We start from the raw sequence: 18,405 nt of genomic DNA, 5'->3' as shown, positions 1-18,405 counted from the left end.
TCAGCCTGTTTCAAAAGGCTTGTGTCGCACGCGTTACTGGACCTAAGGTTCTAATTAATTATTTCCCTACTAAGTTTCTCAAACGAAATAGTTTCTACCCGTGTAACTAATATTGTAATACCTATTGTCTTTCTCGTTCAATTTCACGAATGAAATCTTTCGTAATAATGTAAGAATTTGTGGTTATTTTATTTACAATATACAATTAAAAGTTAAAAAAAAAAAACCTTTCTATAAATCTAAAACATGTTCATCATTATATTTGAAGTGGATTAGAGGTTCCGGATTATTCTTGATACTTGGAATTGTAAAAAAGTAAAAAAACATGAAAGTCGCATTACTCGTTCCTACTGTTTTACCGATTAAATATAAAATATAACACATTAATGATAAGGTTTTTTTTTCTTTTCAAATTTATCCTTATCCCATAGGTTTTTAAGTAAAAGATATTAAGTCATGAGGAACGGTAAAGGAAGGAAGAGAAACGACGGTAATACTTTGAAATACCCTTTCACCTAGGGAAGGATAGGTCGAGCGTTGCGCGCAAAGACCAAATTTTGGTTAGATAGAAAGAGAGAGAGAGAGAGAGTGAGAGGGTTCATGCTGTTTGAGAGAGAGGTGGTCTTGGCTTTGATGACGTCATCATCTGCTCTAATGCTCAGACATTACCGGGTTTAATTATTCGCTGCCTCAAACTCCTTGGCTTTTCGCCGGTTCCTCCTACTTGCTTCTGCCGACTGTAATCGCTCGCACCCTTACGTTTCAACGAGAAAACGAGAGAATTCAGGGGGAGGAGATAGAGAAATGAAAAAGATAGAAAGAGAAAACTGAGAAAGCTCGAAATGAGAAAGGAAGAGATACCCGAGGAAAATTATATCAAGGAAGAAGCCAGAGACGGGAGGATAGATAGGGAAAAAGTATCAGCAAAAAATATACCCGCATATACAAAGTGTTACAGGGTTTTTTTTTTTATCCTACGAATAAATAAGAAAAAGTAATGTTATATAAATGTATTATTATTATAATTAATTGGTATTAGGAATTAAAAAGTTCATAGCCATAAATACTAAATCCTGCCTAAGTGAGCACCTTTCGTTATCATAAAAGACTACCTATATGATGATTGTCCTGTATATCCTGATTTTTTCAAGCGCCTAATTTGATTCTTTTCTTAAGTTTCTTCGTTTATTTCGTTTATATAAATATATAAGCAGCTTAAAAGCTTTTATAAAATTTATTTCTCCCCACAATATAATTAATTCTAACAGGTTTTTATTACGATATATTTGGTATGTTTCGATCATGGGTTGCATAAAGAATAAATTTGGAATTGTTGAAATATATATATATATAGAGAGAGAGAGATGGTCGTCTTTCCTTCTACTTTGAGGTTTCTTTTTGTTTGACTACTTACGAAGGATCGGGAATATTTGATCCAAGGTTGGAGGCAATGCTTCATAGAACGTGACGTTTCGATTTTCTCCGAGATTCTTTTCAATATTTTACCGACGATATCGAAAGTATCCTGCGTGAGTATCAAGAGAATAAGAGAGAGAGAGAGAGAGAGAGTAAGAGAAAGAGAGAGAGGGAGAGAGAGAGAGAGGAAGGATATGCCCATATTTCACTAGGACTTTGGTTTCCATGTAATATTGAAATTATTCGCGTACGTTGCGTATACGACGAAAGTTTTCCAATTTCTATTCTAAAGCCTTCCCCACTCTTATGATTGCTATTCGATGAACGAAGAATTTACATATATACCTATTATATAATATTATTATATACTTTATACGAATTTATGTATACGTGTGTAGGTAACTAATATATTGAATAGAAGAAAAAAGTTTTTTTTGTAATTTTGCCGAGATAGATAAACTTTGAAAAAAATTCCAATCGAATTTGATTAATACTTAAACGTACATTTAAAAATTAGTATGTCACAGAGTAATTTATATTGTAATAAAATACAAAAGGATTGCAATATTATACTAATCTTCATTTTGAATATTTCAAGAAAAAATATTTCATACTACCACAATGATTTTGTATTGATCGTTGGTCACGAATTGTACATCGATTAAGAGAATGAAAATGGCGTAAGAGAAACGCGATGGGGAAGGGGTTAGAAACGTTCCAAGAGGAATAATAATTTACTTTCGCGGATAACGTTTTGCGGCCACGGTTCGGGGAATCTCATATCCGTCTGAGACGGCTGATAACAACCACCAGAACGTTGAAGACGAGGATAGGGGGTGGTACTGTAAAAGGGTTGGAAGAGGAAAAGGAAGAGTAGAGGATGGGAGGAAGGGAGAGTTAGACGTCGACATTTCGGCGTGTCGATTTCAACATTGGGTTCTCTCTCTCGCGAAATATTATAGCAACTCTCTCCCACTTTGAAACGCGTTGCCATTTCCGTGCGCTGATTGGAAATTGTCAGGAACCTGTGCGCGTACACGGGACTATCTCACTGCGCTCCATTGGTCCGTCGTGGATATTAACCGGAAGGACGATCCTACTGTGGCTCGCGAAACTTTTTGATTGCATTTCGTAAGCTGCTTCAAAATCGAGGACACTCTCTGACTACTTGGCACAAAATCACGTGCATGCACACCACGCTCACGTATTTTACTTTCACTGCCAATGAAATGTCGGTATTTCACGTATAATTAGTTTTGGTTTTTTATTATATTATTGCAAAGAAAAAATTTTATAATATAGTTACTTTGTTATTCTATAGGAATCATTTAACCAGTTAACTGTGGAATTTAGTTTCAAGAGTCTTGTGCTGTTCATATATTTAGCAACTAATACAACTTTATACATCTTTCCATTTTTTTTTTTTTTTACATTTTCTTTGTTTCTGTTGATTTTTTAATTTTTTAATCCATACTTTCAAAAGATACGACAAATTGTACAACCTTTAAAAAACATTAATTGTCAAACGCACTGCAATAGTGATTTGATACGACGTGTATACAAGTTGAACGCACTTAACTGGTTAATTTGTTTCATTTCTATTTATTACTATGATTACATTATATTATAATATATTATTTCATATTAATCGTTAAAACCATATTCCTTTGTTAGTTATTTTAATTTGCATCATTATTGATCAGCCACGATCAATTAATAGCGTATTATGGGGATATTCCAAATTATTTAGAATATTTGCATGGAATGATTATTGAGATCTTCAAATTGGAGAGTCTACTTGTACTCGTTGCTTTTATTTCATTTTTTTTTTTTTTTTTTAACAGACATAGAGAAAACGAAATTAAAAAGAATAAAATTTGATTATTTCTTATTGAATTACCGTAATAAAGTTCAAAGATTTTTTCTTTTTTTTTTTTGCGATGCTTATATAAGAAGGAAAAAGTACATTGAACATCGCTAATTTACGTCGTACCAATTAAATAGCATTTTCAATGAATTTTCATTCATATTACGATATTATCGAGGATTTGAGAGATCGTACTACACGATGAGAATCGGAATAAAATTCTATAGAATTGCGTATACCCCTAAAATAAGAGGAAAAGAGTTAACGAGCAACGTTTAATACTTTTTCATTAGAAATTCACGATGCCGATCCATCGGAAGCATTTAATAAAGAACTCAACTACGGAACGAAACAAGATCTATTTCATACGTCGATTTAAAACAAGCTCGTTTGTTGCATAAACTGTTTTAGCTGTCAAAGGTACAGAAAGTGAACCTTTATTTTTCAAATAAATCAAAAAAAAAAAAAAAAAGAAAAGAAAAAACACAGAACCGAACAAAACGTATCAAAATTTTATTTTAAAGCAAATCTTTGGTACGTATAGAAAATATTATACCTTGAGAAAGGGACATAAATGATAATTCTTATGCTATAGGAAAAAGAGTAAAATTATTATTTTATAGCATTTAAATATTTATATTAAATTATTTTTATATATTTTTTTATATTTTAAATTTAATTTAATATTAAATAATATATTTAATAATATAAAAAATTATTATTGTATAGCAGTTAAATAATTTGACTTATTAAAGAATCATTCAAAATATAAATCATTATGCATAATTAAGTATAAAAAAAAAAAAAGAAAAAAAAGCAACAAATCCATGGATCAAAAGAACGTAGTAATAATAAGAGAGTAATGCTCGTATGTGTGAAATCGTTTAAAACCACCGCAAATAACGACGATTCCAGGGATGCACTTTAATCAAGAATATTGAAAGTTAGAAGAGAGAGAGAGAGAGAGAGAGAGAGAGATTTCCATGAGCATTTGTAATTAGCTAATGGAGAAAAGGATTAAGCTGGACGAGAAAAAGGGAACCAGGACGACAAGAATATTTTTTTAAACGATTCGAATTAATTTGAATCGAGCGTACAATCCCCGATCGAGTCGATTAGAAAGAACTAAAGGAAATTTGTTCTATGTGATGAGCGCATAAAAACGTATCTGTTTATTGTCACTGTTCAACTGATAGAAAGTGAGAGAAGATAAAATACAATTCCCTTCGGAATACAAATTTACGATTATTTTTATGAGAAATAAAAAAGAAAAAGAAAAGTGGGAGGGGGAAGATAGAAGAGAGAAAGATAAAGATAAAGATAAAGAGAAAGAAGAGTAGCATTTGAGCATCGAACAAACGAAGAAAGAAAGGAAGAAAATAAGGAAGGAAGGAAGGAAGGAAGGAAAAGGTTTATAGTAACTTTAATCCTACAGAAGAATGTTGATTTTTCGATCAGCTTTAATAGGGTCGAGCCAACTCAGCTATTTGAATACCCACGTTTCCCATAAAACTTTCAGATGACTCTCAATATCTCGAACGAACAGGCTCTGAATATATACAAGGAGAAAATAGTTCGTAGCGACTTGGGTTACTTCTCTTCTTCTTTTTCTTCAACGGCGTGATGCAACTCGGTGTTTTAGCCAAACGTTTCCACTGAACGAACCCACCCCCCGCCGACCTACTTTTACCACAGCTTTAAGAACATTTACGTTTCCACGGGCTTATTTACCCCATCGGACATCGGTGTAATCTCGAAACGTTAAGGAATCAGATATTTTTGGCGGACCGATTTCTGCAAAGAATAATAACATCAAACGATAAGATACTAGTACACGCGTGCTTTTGTTAACGATAGTCGTTAGTAATGATAAATAATAGTATTGAATTGGTTGGAAATAAAAAATAGTACACTAGTGTAGTTGTAAGTAATATTAATAGTAATAAAAGTAGTAGTAGTAGCAGTAGTAAAACTATTACTAATAGCCCGGTAGTAATAATACCAATGGAAGTAGTACGAGCAGACTCAGGGTATAAACTAGCTCTTTCTACGTGGGAAAAAAAGAAAATAAAAAAAAAAAACATTGTAGCCGAGTGCAGGTAACGCGCGTGCTTGAAATGTAAAAAGGGTCGAGCAGAACTTTCCTTTTTATTTCTCTTTCTTTCTTTTTCTATCTTTCCCTTCATCACGCTAACGGGTGAAACAAAAAAATAGACAAATGGGAGGAAAAATAAACGCTCATTATTCCGTAGGAAAACAATGCGAGCCACTTGACACGCTGTACCCGAACGAAATCGTGCCAACAGCTTTTGCTGCCAACTTAGAAGACATTCGACGATTTCCAATCGACAGATCGCCCATTATTCTCTTCTCTAACCATACACACACTCCTGTTACCAGCCGATCATAGATGGTACACATTTAACAATTCCCCGTTTCTCTTGCTCTTGCTCTAACGTACTTTCTTCTCGAAAGCGTATAATCTTAGGGACCTATAATCGAACTGCTTCAGATTTCCGTTGAGAAACTTCTCAGAAGTTCCTCCCTTTCTTCGATATTGACGCTCCAATCAACAGCTTGCTTCACTTGTTTGAACCTAAACTTGAGAACCGCGATCGAAACGAACGTGAATAACTCGCTTCCAACTCGTTTCTAACTCGCTTTCTCTCTCTCTCACTCTCTCTCTTTCTCTTTCTCATACTAGGATCTTGAAACAACAATGCATTTAACTAATTGTCTTGTTAATCGAATTAAACCATTAGTTATTATGTATACGTATTATTTTTGACAATTAAATAATTATATTTGTATGTTATACGAAAGATAACACATGGAACAATGATTCTCAGTCTTTTTGAAGACGGAGTATACTAAACTCTGAAATTTTGTGTTCAGAAGAACATTTACAATACGATATAATCTCTTTTTGAAGGAATACCAATATTTAGTCGATCAAGGATTGAGAACCACGGCTGTGAAAAAATTAAAAATTGATTGTCCAAACTTTTTTCTTCCGAAGAAAAATCATGCTTTCACCGAGTTGATCGAAGATAAGAACTTTTAATTAAATACTTCATTAACAGCCAAGAAAAGAAGTATAGAAAATTACACTAACATTAAAGGTAAAAGATGCGGAGCACCGTTTCCAACAACGATGCATTTTACAACGACGTCATATCTGTTTATAACGTCAACAGTTGTCTTGCATTTCATTCCAATTAATTTAATGTAATTTAATCTAATTAATATAATAATAATCTAAAATGTTAAAGAGCAAAAAGCGAACGAAGTCTTGATGATGTAAGAAGCAAAACAAATTAGCAAAGTTTCGCAGCACGAAGCATGAAAATAAAATATATAGACAGGGTGATATAAGAAAAGTAGGAAAAAAAAAGGTAAAAAAAAAAAGAAGAAGGTTTGTTCGATATTTCAATAATAATTGAATACTCGAACATATTCATCGAAAATGTTTCATTTTACGAGTGAGGGATCGACGTATATACCATAAGGGTAGAATCGCAAGAGCCCGGAGGAGGTATTTTGTCGTTTGATCCTCTAGGATCCGTCGAGTATTTCCGCTCCAGATAACGCAGGGAGAAACGAACGAGCTGAATGTTCGGTCAAAAGGGATCGATCGCTGTGAAGCGTGCTAATTATCACTGACACGATGCTTATCTACGGTATACAACAAAGAACGTTCACTTTTGAGACCAGTTATGCATTACACGCGATTATGAAAAACATTAGGCGTATAAGATTGCATCTTTCTCTCTTTCATTCTTTTTTCTTTTTTTTTTTTAAAGGACACACGAACGTTCAATAATCTTATTTTCATTATTTTACCAACCAAATACAATAAACGATAATATTTGTCAAAATAAATTTAAACAATTTTCAATGAATTTAGAAATAAAACCTCTAATCAATCAAATATTATAATTAATAATTTGGTAAATATATATAAAAAAAAAATATATAAGTATATTTTCGTATTGCAGTTATCGTTCCGCTTTTGATCGAATCGGATCACGAGATCTAGCGTGAAAACTGTTGGCAAAGAAATAAACAAAAATAAGCTAGGAAAAACTTCTACGAAACGAAATGAAAATTTCTTTTTGGCAGAGATATGTTGAAGTGTTCTTCTTACGATCTGTAGAGAAGTCGAATCAAGTCGAGTCGAGTCGAGTCGAGTCTCTTACAACTACCTGTAGTAACTCTGAGCGACCTAGAAATGCCGTGAACGTGAACCCCGTTTGTGGTTAACTGGGGCAAAGATTTTCCGCCTCCGTAAATATGCACTGAACACTGCATCGGCCTAAGTACCAAACTACGCTGGTCTGCTTTTCACTGACGCTTCTTTGATATACCCCCTTTTTCACCCTATCCCTCTCTCTCTCTCTCTCTCTCTCTCTTTCTCTTTCTCTCTCTTCCTACCTTTTGCCATTTCTTTTTCTGTTTCATAAAACATTCATATTTTTCTAATATCAATTTTTTTTTATTAAATATGCACCAGCCACGTATTGGATTAAATCCCAGAGAATCATTAAACGCATTTAACTTATCGATGATTATTACGCTTATTGAGAATATTTATATCGTCTTAGTAAACAATCCTTGTGAGCATAACCTAAAATATATCGTTGCAAATTTATGTATGCACATAATACATTCATGACTATATATATATATATATATTTTTTATCTACAAATTAAAATGATTGATGTATATCATCGTCTTCAGCATTTTTGTCATTTTCTCTTTTTGAAAGGTTCAGATCGAGATGTTTTGAACTTAGGTGGAACAAATTGAAATAATACTTATATGTAATAAAAATATAAGATGTTTTATACTTATAGAAAAGCTTTAAAATGTTAAATCATTGACCTGTCGTGGTTGCTAAATTTTTTTAAATTAATTTTACAAAAATTTCTCTTCCTTGACAAATTTTACTCTATTTCTAATTCTAGAGACTGAAAATTTAAGAGAACCACCACGTAATAGGAGTTTATTCGTAGCTCATTACCTACTAATGAACTCGTATTGTCGAGGTTCAACTATTGAGGGTTTGGTGATTACCGTTTCGATTGGATCCCGAAGAATCGGCTAACGTTCGCCACGAAAATTCTACGTATCAGGATTTCCTTTCGTATCTTCACAAATTTCGGCTTCGATTCGACCGTTCGAAAGAGGATGGAGCAAGAAGATCGATCGGACAAAAATGCCCGGGTATATATCTATCTACCTATCTATCTATCTATTTCTCTATCTATCTCTGTATCTATCTTCGAGTGAATGATTGGTGAACCTTAGAACATTGCTCTGAATTACTAATTCAACAAAATACATACAAAATTTATAAAATCAAATAAAGGGTAAGAGGATATGGAAATGAAGCAAAAGTAGGAAATAGATATAAGACATGGACTCCTCCCTCGGTTTTTGGAAGTGGAAGAAGAATCGTGGTTAGCTTGGCCCAGAAGTAGACCTATCTCCGTTAAAATCTCCGAGAATTTCTACCCTTTACCTAAAACCCTGACACAACATTTTGCAATTGAGTTAATTTCTTAATGTGGTCTACCAGCAACATCACGACATTTTTATCGCACCTCAAATAAGAACATTAATAAGTGTTAAATATATTTTTAAATATGTTTTATAACATGAATTAATTTTTATCGAATAGTTCATTCAATTGAAAACCTAAACTTAACTCTCTTTAACGACTAACTTTATACTTCCGTTGCATGATGCTCGTGCAAATTAAATTTCACCCTCAAGTATATAATCTCAAAATATGTAAAAATAATCTTTTCAATTTATTTGAATTTATTATTTATCTCTGTTATTTAATAATAACTTGACTTCTAAGTAATACATAATCTTCAAATTGAACATTTCGATATAACTTATTGATCAATTTTGAACACAAATAATAAAAGTCAATCGATCAATAACGTGACTATGATTAAACGTTTTCTTAACATTACTATTCTAGGTACTTCTTCATTCTCCTATAGTAGAATCATGCCAAGCTATTATCCTAAACTTCGTTGCATTATCCGTGTCCTTAGAAATCTATTTCTTGTCATCTATAGCACCGTCACGATTCGAGGGATTCGCACGATGAGTCGGCACATTACTCCTAATCGTTCCGATAAGTATTCGCCAGGCTGTTACACCTTCTACCTCTTAATCGTAAAAACCTTTTGTTCTGACCAAAAGATTCTTCAATGAAAATTCCTGTGATCATTACTTATATGCTATGAAGTGGAGAATAAAGGATTAGATTAAGGTGTAAAATAAAACACGTGGTTGAGCCAAACAAAGGAACAATGCCTTTTTTATTGGCTCGTCAGGGAAAAGCCTTGCGGCATAAAAACCCTGGATGTTGTTTAATTATAAAAATGAGAGTCCACCACGTGGTATTACCACGCGGGAAAATACCGTCGATATAAAATGTATATAATGGAAAGATCTCACCTCTCGTTCGCTTCGCTTACGTTCCTTAACTAACTTAACTTAACTCCTTTGATTTCGATATGTATTCACAGGCTTTCTATAATGGACTGTAAGAATGTCCTTTTGTACTGACCCCGCAGGGCGTACGGACTGGGTGTAAGAAGTGGGGAGGCGAGAGGTGGGGGTGACTAGAGGGGCGCTTCGGTAGTTACTAGTAGTTGATCGATGCTCACCATGAGTATCGATCGAGACCTTTAATCGATGGAGGTGGATGCGCGCGAATTTTGAATACTGCTAATTACCGTATGACCCTTTTGGATCGTACATACTCCCCCCGTTGAGAGTGTAACGATCAATGATATTCTTAATACATGTGTTGTGTTGTACGCTTATTCTCATCGATTTACAATGCTTTCGACCTAGGTCATTGAATCAGTTAAGTATATCGCTAGTTGTATAAATTATTGAACATGTTCATTCGATTGCTTATGATATAACGCTAGACGTATTCGCTGAATCGCTCAGCGTATTTTCGCTGACTTAGTCAGCATTCTCGAATTATCGCTGGCCAGGCGCCTTACTTGTACGTACAAGGGAACCGTTGGGTCTTAAAGACAATGATTTAACAATGAACAAATAGTTGTTACATTGTGCTTGACAATTCCGTGGACCGTCTTCACGGTAACCACTCGTGTGTAGTTGAATTTTGTCAATGAGCATGACGGAGATATTCCTTTGATTTTGTGCTGGATTGGGATCCATTCTTGATGTTTCCTTGAAGACAATCGATTGGCGGGAATCTTAATGTAATAATTTTCCTCCGTCAATGTCGTAAACGTTCCCTTAATCTAAAAGAAATGTGCAGGCGTTAGTATGGTTGCGTCATTTAAATCTGACGAAATGAGGCTTAACGGGCGTAAATTTAAAATAACTTCGATTTCGATAACGAATGTGGTCTACTTCTTCGTATGCGAAGAGCAGTTCGCCCACGTTTCGTCTAAAATGATGTTTGAACGATTTGACTGCAATTTCCCCCCAGACCTCTAAAATAAGGTAACAGGGGATGATTGAAAGGTCATGAGATTTTACAATCTACAGCGAAATCATGGCTCTTCGCCTTATACTCGTCCGACTCGAGCAAGGCATACAGTTTCTTTAACTGGGTATTAGCCCCGACGAAGTTGGTTCCATTATCAGAATAAACGTGAGTGGGAATAGTTTTCAACTTACAAACCGCCGGAAAGCGGCCAAAAGGCATCTGTAGTCAGATCGCTGACTAATTCGATGTGTACAGTCTGGTTAGTCATGCAGAGGAAGATGCACCCGTATATTTTAACGCGACCTTTATTACGGTACTTCTTTTCTTTCGCGTAGATTGGACCGAAGAAATCTACTCGGACGTGGCAGAATGCAGTGGCTTCCTGCACTCGCGAGCTTGATGAATTCCCCATTTTATACTGGATGCCGGATGCACGGAATCGAATGCCATGTACGCAATGACGCACGATTCTTCGCACTTGATTCTTACCGTCGAGGAGTCAAAAACGTTGTCGAAGGGCATAGAGGGTAGTCTGTATACCGGCGTGAAAGTTTTGTTCATGGAGCTTTCGGATGAGATCGGTGAGGTGGTGATGTGAGGGCAATAATACCGGACATTTATCGTGGAAACTTAAATTTGCGTTCCGCACTCGACCCCCCACTAAAATTAAACCTTCTTCGTCAAGAATCGGATTTAACGCGGCGAGCCTTGCGCTCTTGACTCCCCCCGCTGTTTTCACCTTTCTCTTTCGGCGTGACATTGTAAGTCTTGCACGATTTTAAAAAACGCGTTGTTCCGTTTCTGTTATTTCTGCGGTAGACAATTCTCCCTTATATGAGTTAGTTTTAAGCCATCGTCAGCATCGAGTTACAATTTTTAATAATCGCGTGTAACTAGAGAATCGCTGAAATATGCTTCTTGATTCAATTCACGTCGTTAATACCGATAATCTCTTTACGTCCGGCAATTAGAAAAATTCCCTTTCCATGCATCGTTCTTTTAGGAAATCGCGCGGAAGTTGTCCCCTAGATAAAGCGTTCGCTGGGTTGTCCTCGGATCGCACATGTCGCCATGTGATATTTTCACAGATATCATGTATTTCGCGCACGTGATTCGCCGTGTATAATTTTAACGTATTGGAGTCTCTTTTCAGCCAACCCAGTACAATCATCGAATCGGACCAAAAGGTTATCTTGTCGGGTTTCAATCCGCCGGCAGTTCGGACTTCTCTATATAATCGCGCGAGTGTTAATGCTCCGCATAGCTCTAAACGTGGTATAGTGGTATTCTTAAGGGGAGCGACACGACCTTTCGCGCAAAGTAGACGTACATATGTGTTACCGAATTTATCTCGCGATCTTACATATAAGCAGTCGCCGTAACCAGATTGACTCGCGTCACAAAAACCATGCACCTGCACGTCAATCGGGTCGTCGAGTGTGACGCGTCTTTCTATCGTTAAACTGTCAATTAATGTCAATTGTTCTGCGAACTTTATCCACGAGGTGTGTAACGTATTGGGTACCGATTCATCCCAGTCGATATGTGTTTTCCAGCAGTCTTGGATGAAGATTTTGGCTGTTAGAATGACGGGTCCTAGAAGTCCGAGTGGATCAAAGATCTTTGCGACTTCGGATAAAATTCGTCGCTTGGTAATTCTTTCGCGAATATCTACTGGCGCGACGGAGTAAATTAAACAATCATGATGTGCGTTCCATGAAATACCGAGTGTCTTTAAAATAGGATTTTCCCCAGAGCAGAGCTCGACATCGATGTTTTTTATGTCTAAATTTTCGAGTACCGGTCGGAAGTTAGACGCCCACTGTCATATATTAAGACCGCCTCGTTTTAACATTTCAATAGTCTGATCGCGTATCCTTCCGAGGGTTTCGATATTATTAGTTCCCGTAATGAGGTCGTCTACGTATAGATCGCGGTTAAGTATTTCGGCTCCGAGTGGATAATTAGCCCCTTTATCCTTCGCGAGTTGTTTGATGGTTCATATGGCAAGAAACGGTGCTGACGCTATTCCGAATGTTACCGTATTAAGTTCGAACGTGCGAATCTGTTCGTTATGTCACCAAAATATCCGTTGATATTGATGATCGTCTGGATGAATCCATATTTGCCGATACATTTTCTCAATATCCGCTGTTAATACGTACCGATATGTCCGGAATCGTAATAAATGTTCTACTAATGTGTCTTGTATTGTAGGTCCGACTAATAAGGTGTCGTTGAGAGAAAGTCTCTTATCATTTTTCGCGGAGGCGTCGAATACGACCCGTACCTTTGTTGTCGTGCTAGCTGATTTGATAACCGCGTGGTGGGGAAGATAGCAACTTCCTATAGGTTCGTTTTTGACGATCGACATATATCCTAAATCGATGTATTTATGTGTAATCTGTTCATATTCCTTCCGGAGTTCGATATTCGCGTGTAATTTCTTCCGGAGATTACGGAACTGACTATACCGCGTAGGTGACTGTAATCGTGGCTTTCTTCGCCGAAGGGAACACGCACGATATATCTTTACGATTCATAGTGTTTCGCAACTTAGACATAATGACTTTGCCTTCTATTTTGTTTACTAAATTCGATCGCGTTATCTTAGGAACGATGAGTAGCGAAAAGTTCCGCCTATATTTATCGTCTAATGATCGAATGGTTATCTCGATAACGTCTTTTGATCGAGTTCCGGTATAGTTGATAGCGTGCATGGAACTCGAATATGATTTGATCAGTAAGCGTGACTCTTTCGCGAAATTCTCAGTAATGAAGTGTGCGGCGGCACGCGTATCTACCACCGCCCGACATTGTCTGAGAGTTCCGTCTCCCTTTCTTACACGATACATGATGCTCAGGAGAAATTGATTCGGTGCACCGTGCGAATTGACATGAGACTTGGTGTTAGCCGCGTGAGGGTGGGTTCATTGCGATGTCGACGCGGTCTCCTTCTTCGCGAGGGTGTGGCTCTCCTGTTTCGTGATCTCATACTCGTCATTATCTATATGTAATGACGTGTGATGGGCCTGGTGACATATCCGACAACGCGAGGCTCTACATGGTTCCCGGTGCTTCCGTAAGCAATTCTGACATAATTCGTACTGTTGAATCGTTGTCAGTCTGTCTTGTATCGTCATGTCATAATATCGGGGGCACCGGTATACAAAATGTTCATCTCTTTTGCAAAGAACACAATTAGCCAGAGTCTGAGTATGGAACGTACGCGTTGTATAGGTATCCTGTCGCTTTCGCGGTCGTAAAGTCATCGTCTCGGGATATCCACGTTTTGCGCGGGGCTCGAGGTTCGCGGACGTTGATGACGTTTTCAGCGGAGCACACGCACGCGCATATCGGGTTAAAAAATTAAAGAATTGCTCGATAGTCGGATATTCGTCGGAATCTATCTGTTTATTCCATTCTTGCAGCATCTCGGGGGGTAACGCGCGTTCAGCGAGGCGTACTGGCCAGACCACCGAACTTACATTATATGTCTCGAGTGTGGAGATGTGAGAACGCAGTTCGTTCAAGAATGCCGTTACGTCCTTTGCTGATCCGGCCTTCGGTCGGGATATGTCGATTAACGCGTCGACTACCCGAGCTAATAGTATCCGTGGCACATCGAACGCCTTCAATAAGGCTCCCCACGCATCCTTATATTTTTCCCCGGTTAATTGATAATGCTCGATCGTTTGAAGGGCTTCGCCGCGAAGAGAGTCGCGAAGGTATACGTGTTTTTCTAAATCCGATATATCACTACGCGTGTCTACGAGGGTTAAAAAGCTAGATTTAAATGGGATCCATTTCCCTATATTCCCGTCGAATTGCGGGATCTCAATGCGCCGTAATGGTATTTGTTGATCGCGGGTTTTCGTGATATCGTTGCTTTCGTCAGCGTTATTCGGGTTGTTAACTGTGGCGGTATCGTTTGAATGAAGTTTGTCTCCGATCGCGCAATATCTCTCTATGATTGGAGTTAAACTATCGACTCCTCCTGCTTCGTTGATAGCAGTAACGCACTTTTCATAAAAGGTTTCGTATTTCTCTACTAGTGGTGCAAGTCGTTCGTAGCGTCTTCTTAATTCCTGCTTATTTAGATTTCCTTCATTGATTAGATTTTCGACGTGCGTTAAACCCAATTCTAAAACTAGCCGTTTTTGTTCGAGCTGTCCGAGCTGCTTTTGCGATGCCATCACGAACCGTTATTAACTATTCTACTCTTCGAAATCTACTCAAATGAATTTATGATATTATAAAAATTTCTTTTGCACGAGTATATGACCGCGCGTTGGGTTCTTGATCACGCGAGTACGATCCTGCTGCCGTAAATCGTTGGAGGGGGTGTCCGTTTATTGTCAGTGGTAGCCCGATGGAGGGGGTATGCGATCGTCGCTAGCTGTATGCCGATAGATGGGATGTCCGGCGATGACGTCACGGCGTCTTCGTACTAGTCGACCGTTCAAACAAAGGAAGGTGGCGTGGCGTTGAAGCCGCCGAAAATCTTGTCGTTCTTTGTACGAGAATAAAGCGATTTCCGCGTGATTAAGAAATGACTATTTCGTGAATCTATACGTTTCTATCGTTGATATTAATAATTAAATTATTCATATCGATTCAAGGCTTAATGTGAAATTTCTTACAAATGATGAATAAATGAATAATGATATTAGAAATTGCAAACTTCTACTGGATTCGAAGGCGCAGTTTCACTTGAAATATATGTTAATGAACAAAGGTGTGTACGCATAAGCGCACACACGGATAATTGAAACTACTTATCTCGTTTCTAGATCTTTCGTGATGATGGTTGAGCTGGGCGATGAAGATGTTCGCAAGATGGCGGACTTTCTCGACTTCGTTGTTCTCTAATCGGTTTGCTCGGTGTGGTGATAGTCTATTCACTGCTTCGTAAATCAGAAGTCGGGAACTCGCACCTTACAGGATTGCACCAAAATGTTCTGACCAAAAGATTCTTCAATGAAAATTCCTGTGATCATTACTTATATGCTATGAAGTGGAGAATAAAGGATTAGATTAAGGTGTAAAATAAAACACGTGGTTGAGCCAAACAAAGGAACAATGCCTTTTTTATTGGCTCGTCAGGGAAAAGCCTTGCGGCATAAAAACCCTGGATGTTGTTTAATTATAAAAATGAGAGTCCACCACGTGGTATTACCACGCGGGAAAATACCGTCGATATAAAATGTATATAATGGAAAGATCTCACCTCTCGTTCGCTTCGCTTACGTTCCTTAACTAACTTAACTTAACTCCTTTGATTTCGATATGTATTCACAGGCTTTCTATAATGGACTGTAAGAATGTCCTTTTGTACTGACCCCGCAGGGCGTACGGACTGGGTGTAAGAAGTGGGGAGGCGAGAGGTGGGGGTGACTAGAGGGGCGCTTCGGTAGTTACTAGTAGTTGATCGATGCTCACCATGAGTATCGATCGAGACCTTTAATCGATGGAGGTGGATGCGCGCGAATTTTGAATACTGCTAATTACCGTATGATCCTTTTGGATCGTACACCTTTCTTATTGATTTAACAACGTTAACGAAATCTAACACACGTCAGTGAAGATATTTTCGTGATAATAATACTCCTTTTAACGAATGTTCAAGAGAACCCATCAATATTTTCTTTCTCCTACGGTCAACGGAAAAAAGGGAGAAGAAGAAGCAGAAAAAAAATGATAGGAAAAAAAAAAGAAGAAGAATACGATAAGCTCTTTCATTTTATCTACTATCTTACTCTTAATAAATATCTCTGTATCTACCCTTCCAAGGTAGAAAACAAAAATAGAGTGAGAAAGTGTGAGAGAGACAGAAATAGAGAAAGAAAGTGATGGCTCCGAATGTCCTTGAAATTGACACGATAACCAGGAGCTTTAGTCCTATGGATGTCATCCTTGTCCTTCGTAGGTCCGATAACGAGCAATCTTAACTCCAAGTAGACTTGTGGCACACGACTACGAGCAAGAAGGGATGAGAGCAAACGTACGCAGTAGTTTGCACGGCAAGAAGGGTTTCTTTAGCTCCTCATGCCGCACCCAGATAACATAAATGCCACGACGAATGAGACTTGGGTCGAGCACGAGGTGCACCATAAATTAGAGAAAATGTGACGGTCACTGATAGAGACGAAGAAAGGGGGAAAGAAAAAAAAAGAAAAAGAAAGGCATAAACTTGTTGGGAGTTTTCTTTTTTTTTTTTTTTTTTTTTTGATTTGTTTGTTTGTTTTTATTAATATCATATAGTAATTAAATGTAGAATTTTAATATCGCGTTAAAAACACCAATCATAATATACGTTGTATCATTAAATAACAAAGTTCTAACGTGTTAACGTTCGAGATAGTTGACTCCGACAGTTTTGTTTCACGTTACTTTCTATTTACAAAGCTCATGAATAATGCAACTTCATTTTCCACTCGACGAAAGCGTTAAACTTATATTTATATATGTATAAAATATCGCGTTAGTAAAAATAACGAGGAACTAATTCCGATAAAATTGCTAAAAGTACTACCGCGATAAATCGTTACAACATTTTTTTCAAGTATTATATTTTCTTGTTCTTTTCCAATAACGTAATCGCCTTAAAGGAACCAATTATGTAAAATATTCGCAAAGTATATATACGAGTATATAAATATTATTAAGAAATCAAATTCAAAATGGCGAAAAATAAAAAGGGGTTGGGGAAAAAATGTATGTTGATCAAAACTGATTTTCTTTTTCTTTTATTTTTTATTTCTCTCGGAAGTTATTTGCAAAATAAAATAGGAAAGCGGATAACCGAAAGAAAGAAAAAGAAAAAGAAAAAGAAAAAGAAGAAGAAGAAAAAAGGCTCGTAGTAGTAACGGTGATAGCAGTAAAGAAGACGGAACAGAAGAATCATGATCTATACAGGGTTGGGTGAGAGAAGGACCGAAATTTGTTGAGGGTCATTACCATAATAGCATAAAGGTAGCGACGTCGTCGGCATTCAACGGGCAAAAATGTGTTTTCCAAGAATTTAATATTTCAGAAGAAATTATACTTTTAAATGAGGAGATGTATATATATATATATATATATATATATATATATATATATATATATATTGTGTGTGTGTGTATATGTGTATACATATATAGGAAAAGATGGAGGAGGAAGATCGGAGGTCGCACAAATCAGAGATGCAAATTCATTTTAAACGATACTCCCTCGCGAAAATGTAAATTGATTTCGTGCCAGTACAGCTTTTCGATTCGTAGTCTATCGATCTCTCTTTTAGGTTTAGTTTATCTTTCTCTGCACGGTCCTTTCCACTGTTATTTTTTTTAAAGTTCAACTAGTACTACTACTACTACTACTACTACTACTACTACTACTACTACTAAAATTCTTTCAACGTATTTCAATGGAAATTTCTTTGAAATCCGAAAAACTGGCAGATATTGGAATTATTAAGATATGGAATAAGATTAAATTTCAAGTATCTGAAGTAACACAATTGTTATACAGATAAATGTAAAAACTATAAATTAGTATTACATTTGTTTCAATGAAAATTCGATATATATATATAAATAATAAATCTTTAAATTAGCGATAAAAAATAAAAAAATAAAC

At 36.7% G+C, this 18,405-nt stretch overlaps 1 protein-coding gene across 1 annotated transcript; it reads right to left on the bottom strand.

Moving 5' to 3' along the window:
* Window positions 1-11,749: 11,749 nt before the first annotated feature.
* On the bottom strand, window positions 11,750-12,905 carry LOC149030504 (uncharacterized). The gene is made up of 2 exons (XM_089178964.1): window positions 12,864-12,905; window positions 11,750-12,604 (listed from the first exon to the last, which is right to left on the bottom strand). The coding sequence occupies exons 1-2, from the start codon at window positions 12,903-12,905 to the stop codon at window positions 11,750-11,752; spliced, it is 897 nt and encodes a 298-aa protein (XP_089035090.1).
* Between the last annotated feature and the right edge of the window lie 5,500 nt (window positions 12,906-18,405).

The sequence above is a fragment of the Polistes dominula genome, unplaced genomic scaffold, assembly GCF_049000335.1.
Source record: "Polistes dominula isolate Pdom_NZ unplaced genomic scaffold, Pdom_raw_medaka contig_18, whole genome shotgun sequence".
In the NCBI taxonomy this organism is placed as follows: Eukaryota; Metazoa; Arthropoda; class Insecta; order Hymenoptera; family Vespidae; genus Polistes; species Polistes dominula.
This window is presented reverse-complemented; position numbering and strand designations above follow the sequence as displayed.